This window comes from Stegostoma tigrinum, chromosome 3 (genome assembly GCF_030684315.1).
Source record: "Stegostoma tigrinum isolate sSteTig4 chromosome 3, sSteTig4.hap1, whole genome shotgun sequence".
Lineage (NCBI taxonomy): Eukaryota > Metazoa > Chordata > Chondrichthyes > Orectolobiformes > Stegostomatidae > Stegostoma > Stegostoma tigrinum.
Window position 1 is genome coordinate 139361302 of NC_081356.1, and position 12112 is coordinate 139373413.

The 12112-nt window shown below is 44.7% G+C and overlaps 1 protein-coding gene across 1 annotated transcript in view; it reads right to left on the minus strand.

Annotated features, from left to right (window-relative positions):
• nup155 (nucleoporin 155) overlaps nt 1–12112 on the minus strand; it is a 224258-nt gene that overhangs the window by 66526 nt on the left and 145620 nt on the right. Inside the window, exons 23-26 of the mRNA XM_059645000.1 lie at nt 3345–3478; nt 2724–2915; nt 595–733; nt 332–467 (exon numbers count right to left, since the gene is read on the minus strand). Coding sequence (XP_059500983.1) covers nt 332–467; nt 595–733; nt 2724–2915; nt 3345–3478 — 601 coding nt within the window. The remainder of the gene's footprint in view (nt 1–331; nt 468–594; nt 734–2723; nt 2916–3344; nt 3479–12112) is intronic.

Below are 12112 nucleotides of genomic sequence, written 5' to 3' on the forward strand. Positions count from 1 at the left end.
ATTCTTTCTCTAGTTATATTTGGATTTTCAGACAAGGTGCCACATAGTAGTCTGCTAAGGAAGACAAGAGCTCATGGTGTTAGGGGCAAGGTACTGGCATGGATAGGGGACTGCTGACTGGCAGAAAGCAGAGTAAGTAAAATGGGGCGAGAGTTTCTGGGTCAGACAGGGTGTGTGTTCAGGGTCAGGTGAGGCTTGGATTCAGGGGATCAGGTGTGCTCTCACTTCAGGAGAGCCGAGCAGGATTCAGGGGGCGGACTAAGTGTCAAACAGGTCATCAAATCTGAATTCCAACCTGAAGGTTAAACATCCCAATATCGCATTCGCTCACCTCTCCTGGAAGGCTTGCTGCCCAACTGGATCCTCTTCTGGCTCTCCATTCTTATAATAATGAAGACCCAGACCCTGTGGATCCTTCTTATCAGCAGCAGAAAGGCTCAACTCAGCCACAGCCTCATAGTAACGCACTGAAAATGTACAGAGAACAGGAGCATCATCCAATATTGCCAGAATTACTATTGCATGCATTCTCAACCAGATAACATACCTAACTCACACAAACACAACCTCCTCTTTGTCCCCTGATGTTCTCACCTTGCCTGAATTGTGTACAGACACTGGGAAGGTCAACCTGGTGCCCGATCTCCTGATACAGACGTAGTGACTCTCTCATGGCTTTCTCCTTCTCTGCCTTGTTCTGAACCTGTCGTGCACTCTGCAGCAACTCATTTGCCTGGAAAATAAGACAATGTGAGGTTCTGGAGTAGATCTGTAGCTTGGGTTGAGGGTGTTGAGGTTGGTTGGCTTGCCGAGCCGGTTTATTGTTCTGCAGAGGTTTCGTTACCGTGCTTGGTAACATCCTTAGTGCAGCCTCTGATGAAGCGTCGCTGTGTTTTCCCACCTGGTTTTTACCACGCCTGGTGCGAACACTATTTAAAAGGACAACAATACACTGCAGCAACACAGGACTACACCAAGAGGAGGAGGAATACCTCTTCCAAGTGTTCAAGAACTGGGTCAGGAGGTGCCTACGGGAACTGCATCAGAAAGATTCTACATGCCCCAACACACTCATCACACTACCCTACATCAGGAACACATCAGAACTGACCACAAGCCTTCTACGACCGCTGGGCATCAGAGTAACACACAAACCCACATCAACCCTAAGACAGCTGCTCGCTCGATCTAAAGACCCACTTCCTGCCATGGACAGTACCAATGTCATCCATAAGATCCCCTGCAGGGACTGCAAGAAACACTACATCAGATAATCAGGAAGGAATCTAACAACAAGAGTACATGAACACCAACTGGCTACAAAAAGACAACCAATACTCATTCATCTCAATCCACATGGACAAGGAGAACCACGACTTCGGCTGGGACAACACCAAAATCCTGGGACAGGCCAGGCAGAGACAAGCATGAGAATTCCCAGAAGCAAGGCACTCCACAAAACATGCTATTAATAAACACATTGAACGCAACCCGTAGACATTCGACTACGGAGGAAACCCGGAAGTGAGGCAATTCGTCACAACGGACTCCAGAGTTTAAAAACCAGGCGGGAAAATACACGATGCTTCATCAGAGGCTGCACTGAGGATGTTACCAAGCACGGTAATGATACGTCTATGGAACAACAAACCAGCTTGGCGAGCCAGCCAACCTCAAAATAAGACAATCAGAAATGCATAAATAATAATATCTATTCAATAAAACAGAATGGTCAATAGATCTTGCACCATTCACAATTCCTCAGACGCCAAAGCAGTCCATGTCCAAAAGCTGTAAGTCCTGGAGTAACATTTGTGTCATAGAAGTGCCAAGCAATGACAATCTCCAACAACACTCAATAAACTTGACACCATCTTGAACGAAGCAGGCACCACATCCACAAGCATCCAGTCCTTCCACCACTGATGCTCAGTCGCAGCAGTGTACACAATTGACATGTTTTATTGCAGAAATCCATGCAGGCTGTTTAAACAGCACCTTCTAATCCCAAAATCACTGCCATCGCAAAGGACAATGGCAGTAAATATGTGGGGATAAATCCACCTTCAAGACTCCCTCCAAGACACCCAACCACCCTGACTTGGAAACGTAAACATTCCTTCACTGTCACTGGGTCAAATACTGGAACTCCCTTCCCAGCCCAAGGACTGCATTTCAAAAAGGCAGGTCACCACTAAATTTGTCAGTGAAATTAGAGACAGGAACAAATGCTGGCCCAGCCAACATGTACATCCCTGTGATTGGGAGAAGACAGTTGGCTAATGGCTAGGCTGTTTAAGGGAGCTAAAATATTCATATCTCTAAGGGTTTAGAGTAGATTTGTAGCTGGGGTTGTGGACGTTGAGGTTGGTTGGATCATTGAGCAGGTTTGTTGTTCCGCAGACATGTCATTACCCTGATGGGTAACATCATCAATGCAGCTGCAGGATAATGTCTGTGGAAGAACGAACCAGCTCAGCAAGCCAACCAACTACAATATTCATATCTATTGTTTCTTCAGCTCCAGTTTCCATTATCTGTAACATTCTGCCTTTAGTTTTAAGTTTCAATGAAGGTTTGTTGGGAGGGAGTGCAGTCCTCAGGATTACAGATGTTGGTCAGTTCAGGGATTACATGTCAGATAAGAAAGTAAATCAGAGACCTTGTGCCATAACTGATACCATGCCTTCAAGTCCCTGAGCCCGTCGCCTTATTCACCATACCTTGGAACACACTGCATCGTCGTTGCTGTAGAGCAGGGGGCAAGTGTCCCTCAGGTGCTTACTGATGGCATCTACCGAGGCATTGTCCCCAATGTATCGGTTAATAAGCGAAGTTATGAGTGCCCCACATAATTCCTTCCCTCGGATAACCAAATCTCGGAATGGAGTTGATTTCAACTGTTCCTGGAGTTCCTGCAAAAAGGAAACATACCTAGCATTGGTATTCAAATTCCAAATGGATTTTATCCCCACAAGGTTTAAAACAATTGACAGGTTTTACACACCGATCTGTTCATATTCTTCAATGGGAACAAATGCATTGGGTTTAGGATTGGGAGGGACAGAGTTGGAACTCAGATAATTAAACTGGATCATAAGAATCATAAGAAAGCAGGCAAATCTGGGCCAATTAGCTTAACATTTGCCATCAAAATATATCAAAAGGAGTAGGCTCGGAGGGCCAAAGGGCCTGTTCCTGTGCTGTAATTTCCTTTGTTCTCTGTAGCTTCACTGCATGAACCTTGGTGATTAACAAAGTAGCTTACCACAATGTGCAACTAGAATGGGTGATGCATTTTGACCTTCTGTAACTCGCACATTCCACGAATAAATTAAAGATACCTTTTGTAAATCTGCGATGATTACGCCAAATTGGTGATCACAGAGCATCTTCCAGAGAGTTAGAGTCTGACAGGTGTAATGGATCAGTTGCTGCATACCTTGCAGTGACAGCTTCTCATAAGCCTGTGCTTCGGCTAAGGGAAAAAGCAGGTTAGTCCTGAGGTCAGGTTTGAAGCTTGCAAAGTTCAGAAATTAATTATATCACACACAGAAACATGAGCAGGCTATTCAGCCCATTAAACCTACTCTGCCATTCAACACTATCATAGACGATCGAACCCTTCAGTGACTTTATTCACCCCATCTAACTGGTAATCAGAAATCAATCTCTACTTAAAACATGCTCAGAGTTTCCACAGCTCCACGGCAGAGAATTCCGAAGATTCACAACCTTCTGAGTTAAAAAAAACTTTTCATCCTCAACTTAAGTGGTATGCCCTTATTTTTAAATTATTTCCCCTGGCTCTAAACCTCCATGGGAGAAGAACAGTGATATACTCAAATTATAGACAGAGAGGAGGCCCTGAGTTGTCTAGCAGACTTTCAATTTGGTAAATGAAGAAAAATGTGAGAAAGCTGCAAAACAAAGGGCCTTGGGAAAATTTGTGGATGAAACAGAGAAAGCTGGCACATGGTGCAGCAGACAATCAGCAAGGCTAATGGGGTTATGTCACGGGGGTTGGAGTAGAAGACTAAGGAAACCACTCCAAATGTACAAGGAGCTGTTGAGACCACATCTGGAGTAATGTGAACAAATTTGGTTCATTTATTTTTGGTGAGGTATCATTTCAGGGAGGCAGTATAGAGAAAGTTCACTTGGACAATGCCTTATATAAACAGATTGTCTTAAGAGCTACGGCTGAATAGACTGGGAATCTACTCACCAGAGTTGAGATGAATGAGAGGTGATCTCATTGGAACATAGAGGATTCTTAAGGGGCTTGGCATTGTAAACGCTGACAGAATGCTGGGGGAAATGATGGCCTAGTGGTATTATTGCTGACCTTTCCATAGTGAGAGGAACTGAAAGGGGTTTCTGTGACAACAGATGGGATTTGAGGATGGCGCGTTGCCTTCCTGGTGCCAGGATCCAGGACGTCACCGACAGAGTGCAGAGAGTCCTCAAGGGTGAAGGTGAAGAGCCAGAGGTGGTGGTGCATGTCAGCACAAATGACGTCGGGAAGAAAAGGAGGGACATTCTGCAGCAGAACTCGGAAGAAGGCTGAAAAGCAGGACTTCCAGGGTGGTTATCTCCAGTTTGCTTCCAGTTCCTCGGGCTGGAGAGGGTAGGAACAGGGAGATAGTGGACTTGAATGTGTGGCTGAGGAACTGGTGCCAGAAGCAAGGACTTAAATCCTTGGATCACTGGGTTATGTTTTGGGGTAAGGATAAACTGTACAAGAGGGACGGGTTGCATCTTAATAGGTGGGGGACCAGCATTCTGGCAGGCAGGTTTGCCACTGCAACACAGGTGTGTTTAAACTAAGTTTTTTGGGGGGGGGGAGAGGAAAACTGTAAGAAGGAAGTTAAAGGGAAAGTGAAAATAAGAGAAGTTAAGAAAGACAACAGAATCACCCGAGCAGAAAACTCAAGAAGGGTTCATACAGAATGGTCAGGTGAAATAGGGATTGATAGGAAGGATGCGGGGAGTAACAAATTAAAAATATAATATATGAATGCACAAAGCATAAGAAATAAGGTGGATGAGCTTGAGAAAATTGGCAAGTATGATGTTGTGGGAATAACTGAGATTTGGGTTCAAGTGGACAGGGCCTGGGAAATGAATATTCAAGGCTATACGTGCTATCGAAAGGACAGACTGATAGGCAGAGGGGGTGGGGTGGCCCTGTTGGTGAGGAATGATATTCAATCCCTTGCAAGGGGGGACATAGAATCAGGAGATGTAGAGTCAGTATGGATAGAGCTGAGGAATTCTAAGGGTAGAAAGATCATAATGGGAGTTATCTACAGGCCCCCAAACAGTAGTCAGGATGTAGGGTGTAGGTTGAATCAGGAGTTGATATTGGCCTGTCGCAAAGGTATTACTACAGTTGTTATGGGAGATTTCAACATGAGGGTAGACTGGGAGAATCAGGATGGTACTGGAACCAAAGAAAGGGAGTTTGTGGAGTGCCTCCGAGATGGATTCTTAGAACAGCTGGTACTGGAGCCTACCAGGGAGGCGGCAATTCTGGATCTGGTGTTGTGCAATGAGCCGGATTTGATCAGGGACCTCAAAGTAAAGGAGCCATCAGGAGGTAATGACCATAATATGATAAGTTTTAATCTGCAATTTGAGAGGGAGAAGGGAGAATCAGAAGTGTCAGTATTGCAGTTGAACTAAGGGAACTATGGAGCTATGAGGGAGGAGCTGGCCAAAGTTCAATGGTGCAATACCCTCACAGGGATGGCAGAGCAACAACAATGGCAGGTATTTCTGGATATAATGCAGAAGGTACAGGATCAGTTCATTCCAAAGAGGAAGAAAGATCCTAAGGGGAGGCAGGGGCAGCCGTGGCTGATGAGGGAAGTTAAAGACTGTATAAAGATAAAAAAGAAGTATAACATAGCAAAGATGAGCGGGAAGCCAGAGGACTGGGAAAGTTTTAAAGAGCGACAGAGGATAACTAAAAATGCAATATGTGGAGAAAAAATGAGGTACGAAGGCAAACTGGCCAAAAAGACAAAGGAGGATAGTAAAAGCTTTTTTAGGTATGTGAAAATAAAAAAAATGGTTAAGGCTAAAATTGTGCTCTTGAAGACAGAAACGGGTGAATTTATTGTGGGGAACAATGAAATGGCAGAGGAGTTGAATAGGTATTTTGGATCTGTCTTCACTAGGGAAGACAAAAGCAATCTCCCAGATGTGGCTGAAGGATCTGGGGTAATGGATGAACTGAAGGGTATTTATATTAGGCAGGAAATGGTGTTGGATAGCTTGTTAGGTCTGAAGGCTGGTAAGTCCCCGGGACCTTATGGTCTGCATCCCAGGGTACTTAAGGAGGTGGCTCTAGAAATCGTGGACGCAATGGTAATTAGTTTCCAATGTTCTATAGAGTCAAGATCAGTTCCTGCGGATTACAGGGTGGCTAATGCTGTCCCACTTTTCAAGAAAGGTTGGAGAGAGAAAACAGGGAATTATAGACCAGTTAGCCTCACGTCAGTGGTGGGAAAGATGCTGGAGTCAATTATAAAAGATGAAATTACGAATCATTTGGATAGCAGTAACAGGATAGGTCAGAGTCAGCATGGATTTACAAAGGGGAAATTGTGCTTGACTAATCTTCTGGAATTTTTTGAGAATGTATCTATGAAGATGGACAAGGGAGAGCCAGTGGATGTAGTATGCCTGGACTTTCAGAAAGCCTTTGATACCGTCCCATATAAGAGATTAGTGAGCAAAATTAGGGCACATGGTATTGGGGGCAAAATGTTGGCTTGGATTGAAAATTGGCTGGCTGACAGGAAGCAAAGGGTAATGATAAATGAGTCCCTTTCAGAATAGCAGGCAGTGACCAGTGGGGTTCCACAAGGTTCGGTGCTGGGACCGCAGCTATGTACAATATACATTAATGAAGGCATTAAAAGTAATATTAGCAAATTTGCTGACGACACAAAGCTGGGTGGCAGGGTGAAATGTGAAGAGGATGTTATGAGAATACAGGGTGACTTGAACAGGCTAGGTGAGTGGACGGATGCATGGCAGATGCAGTTTAATGTGGATAAATGTATGGTTATACACTTTGGTAGCAAGAACAGGAAGGCAGATTATTATCTAAATGGAGTCAAGTTAGGAAAAGGGGAAGTACAACGAGATCTGGATGTTCTTGTACATCAGTCAATGAAAGCAAGCATGCAGGTACAGCAGGCAGTGAAGAAAGCTAATAGCATGCTGGCTTTCATAACAAGAGGAATTGAGTATAGGAGCAAAGAGGTCCTTCTGCAGCTGTACAGGGCCCTGGTGAGACCGCACCTGGAGTATTGTGCGCAGTTTTGGTCTCCAAATTTGAGGAAGGACATTCTTGCTATTGAGGGAGTGCAGCGTAGGTTCACGAGGTCAATTCCCGGAATGGTGGGACTATCATATGTTGAAAGATTGGAGCGACTTGCCTTGTATACACTTGAGTTTAGGAGGATGAGAGGGGATCTGATTGAGGCGTATAAGATAATTAAAGGATTGGACACTCTGGAGGCAGGAAGCATGTTTCCGTTGATGGGGGAGTCCAGGACCAGAGGACACAGTTTAAAAATAAGGGGTAGGCCATTTAGAACAGAGTTGAGGAAAAACTTCTTCACCAAGAGAGTGGTGGATACATGGAATGCTCTGCTCCAGAATGCAGTGGAGGCCAAGTCTCTGGATACTTTCAAGAAAGAGATAGATAGAGCTCTTAAGGATATTGGAATCAAGGGTTATGGGGATAAGGCAGGAACAGGATACTGATTGTGGATGATCAGCCATGATCATAATGAATGGTGGTGCTGGCTCGAAGGGCCGAATGGCCTACTCCTGCACCTACTGTCTACTGTAATGTTCTGAGGGACTAGGTTCAAATCCTGCCTAGGCAGATGGCAGAATTTAAATTCAATAAAAATCTCGAACTAACAGTCTAATGATGGCTATAGAATCCATTGTCGATTGCCAGAAAAACCCACCTATTTCATTTCTGAAGAGGGGTTTAAGCCCAAATCGTCAGCTTTCCTGCTCCTCTGATGCTGCTTGGCCTGCTCTGTTCATCCAGCTCTACAGCTTGTCATCTCACCTATTTCACAAATGTGTTTGAGGGAAGGAAACTGCCATCCCTACCTAATGTGGCCTACAGGTGACTCCAGACCCACAACACTGTGGCTGACACTGAACTGCCCTCTGGGAAATTAGAGATGGGAAATAAATGTTAGCTGTGTCAGCGACACCCTCATCCTCAGAGTGACCAAAAGTCTCCCTCAGGGTCTCAGAATAAAGAGACACAAATCTAAGACTGAGATAAGAAGCAATTTTGTCTCTCAAAGATTTGAGTCTTTGGAACTCCTAGCCACAAAGAGTTGTGTGGGCACGGTCCTTACATACATTTAAGGCTGAAATAGATAGATTCTTGGGAAGTAGGGGAAACAAGGGTTGTGGGTAAAATTCAGAAAGTGGGTGTGAGGAATGTGAAATCAGCCATGGTCTTCTTGAATTGTGGAGCAGGCTCGAGGGGCCAAATGGCCTACTTCTGTATCCATTTCATTTACAGCCATACAATTATGCGGTACAGAAGCAGGACCTTCGGCCCACCACGTGTAGGCCAACCAACAAACGCCGAACTATACTAATCCCATTTACATTTATTTGGTCCATAACGGATAATGTCTTGGCATTTTAAGAGCTCATCCAAATGCTTCTTAAATGTTGCAAGAGTACCTGCCTCCACCACCCTGTCAGGCAGTCCGTTCCACATTTCTTCCATGCTCTGGGCGGAAAAACTTCTCCTCAGATTTTCTATAAACCACTTATTCCTCATCTTAAACTTACGTCTTCTGGTCTTATAAATCTCTTTCAGCCAGCCGAAACGTATCCCAAACTTTTGAGTGAAGCAAGAAAAGAACTTTCAGGAGTACTGACAGTAATTTTCAATTCCTCTCTGGCCACAGAAAAGGGGCCAATGGACTGGAGGACAGCCATTATGGCATAACTATTCAAGAAAGGTACAAAGGATAAATCTGGAAACAAGAGGCCAGTCAATCTAACCTCAGTAGTGGGGAAACTATTGGAAACAATTCTGAGACACAGAATCAATCTGCACTTGAACAGACAAGGAAAAAGCAAGAAGAGCCGCCATGGGAGGCCATGGATGACCAACTTGATTTAATTTTCAAAAGAGGTGGCCAGATGTCTAGGTGAGGACAATGCGCTCAATATAGTCTACGTGGACTTTCGCAGACTTTCGATCAAATCGCACACAACGGACTGATGGTGAAGCCAACAGCCCATGTGATCCAAGGAAATCTGGCGACTTGGATCCATCATTAGGTGATCAGCAGGAAACAGAAGGTGATGTCAAGTGGTATTTGTGTGACTGGAAGCCTGTGTACAATGGGGTTCGATAGTGATCAGTGTCAGGGTCCTTGCTGTGGTCTATATAAGTGATTAGAACTTGAATGTAGAATGGTTGAGCGGTAAGTTTGCAAATGATATAAAACTTGGCAGGGTAATAAATATGCGACAGAAGGACGTAGATGGACTTGTGAGATTGGTCATCTGTGATAAATGGAATTTAATCTGAATAAGTGGGAGGTGATGCACTTGGGCAGGACAAGCAGTCACAGGAATACATGACAAATGGTCGGAGTCTGGGAAGGACTGAGGAATACAGGGACCTTGGTAAGCACATTCGCTGGTCCTCCAAAATAGTGGGACAGATAGATGAAGTGATTACATGAAATAGGATACTCGCCTTTATCAATCAAGGCCTAGACTTTAAGAGCAGGGAGGAATCAAGTTCTAATCACTTATATAGACCACAGCAAGGACCCTGACACTGATCACTATTGAACCCCATTGTACACAGGCTTCCAGTCACACAAACTTAGCTAATGTTCTGGGGAGCTGGGTTCAAATCACAACACAGCAGATGGTGGAATTTGAATTCAATAAAAAAAATCTGGAATTAAACGTCTAATGGTGATGATGAAACCACTGCTGATCATCAGAAAATCCAATCTGATTCAATAATGCCCTGTAGGGAAGGAAATCTGCCATCCTCACCCAGTCTGGCCTACATGTGATTTCAGATCCACAGCAATGCTGTTGACTCTTAATTTCCCTCTGAAGTGGCTCAGCAAACCAGAGTTGTTCCAATTGCGACCAAGTCTCTACAAATAAATGAAACTGGCTCGACTAACTGACATCAAACCTGGCACTGGAAAAGACAACAAAAGAAACAGTCTTGTTGATCATGCAAAGTCCTCCTTACTAACATGTGTGGATTCATACCAAAACTAGGAGTGTTGGCTCACAGTCTACTCAAGAAATAACATGAAGTAGTCATAATCACGCAAGTGTCTTAGAGACAATTCACTGCAGAAAGTGGTTTCACAAATATCCTCATCTGTAACGACAGGGGAGCTCAACATATTAGCCCAAAACTATAAGGCTGAAGCATTTGCAACAATCTCTCATCAGAGAGCTGAGCAGGTGATCCATCTTGGCCTCTGCTAGAGGTGTCCAGCATCACAAATACCAGGCTTCAGACAATTTGATTCACTCCAATGTGATAACAAGAAATGGTTGGAGATGGTGGATACTAAAACGTCTATGGGCCTTGACAACACTCAAACAAGGGCACTGAAGATTTGTCCAGCCTGGCCAATTGCTGCCTGATCAGTTTACTACTGATCGTCAGAAAAGTGTTGGAAGATATCATCAACTATCAAGTGGCATCTGCTTGGCGATACCCAGTTTGGGTGCAGTCAAGGTGCCTCAGCTCTTGACCTCAATAACAGTCTTGATTCAAACATGGGCACAAGAGCTGAATTCCCAGAGGACAGGTGACCGTGACCGTGACTATCCTTAAAATCAAAGTTGTATTGGACCACATATGGCCTCAACAAAACTGGAGTCATTTCTGTGATGAGCAGTGAATGAGTATGGATAATATTCATGCTGCATTTGATTGAATGTAGCATCCAGGACCCCAACCAAAACTGTGGTCAAGGGAATCAGAGGCCAGAAGATCTCGGTGCATTAGAAGACAGTTGTCGTTTTGGAGGTCTGTCATGTCGGCTCCAAGAAATCTCTGCAGGAGTTCCTCAGGGGAGTGTCTGAGGCCCAACTATTTTCAGCTGCTTCAAAAGTGAACTTCCTCCATCACAAAGTCAAATATGAGGATGCTTAGTGAGGAATGTGCAATGTTCAGCTACATTCACGACTCCTCAGACACTAAAGCATTCTATGTCCAAATGCAGCAAGGCCTAAACAATATCCAGGCTTGGACTGAAAAATAGTAAGTGAAATTGTGCTGGGCAATGACCATCTCCATTAGCAGTCCTATTCTGGCCCCCACCAATAACTCTGTCTCCGAAAGATCAAAGATATCATCAGTGCTGCTTCCCACCTCTCTCCGGAATTGGAAATGTTCATTGACTTCGCTTCCAATTTCCACACTGTCCTCACTGTCACCTGATCTATCGCTTGACTCCTCCCTTCCCTTCCTTGACATCCCTGTTTCCATTTCTGGGGATAGACTGGCCACTATGAACTCACCAACTTCCACAGCTACCTGGACTATACATCCTCACATCCCATTTTCCTGTAAAGACTGTCTTCCATTCTATCAGTTACTCTGTCTCCATCACATATGTTCTAACGAGGTCAACTTCGACAAGGGAGCCTCTAAAATGTCCACCTTCTTCCTCAACTATAGATTCCCCAGCACCGTTGTCGACAAGGCCCTCAACCTGGTCCATCACATCTCCTGCTAAAAAAATACAGCAATGGGGTTCTCCTTGTTCTTACCTACCATCCCACAAGCATCCACATCCAGAAGATCATCAGACATCATTTCTCCCCCATCCAGCAAGATGCTACCACCAGACACATATTCCCCTTCCCTCCCTTGTCTGCCTTCCACAGGGACTGTTCCCTCCTGGACACCCTGGTCCACTCTTCCTTCACCCCCAACACTGCCCCACAGCCCCAGGGCACCTACCACTGCAACCCCCCGACAGGTGTAACGCTTCCTCATTTAATACCTGCCTCATTATCCAAGAGCCCTAACATGCTTTCCAGGTGA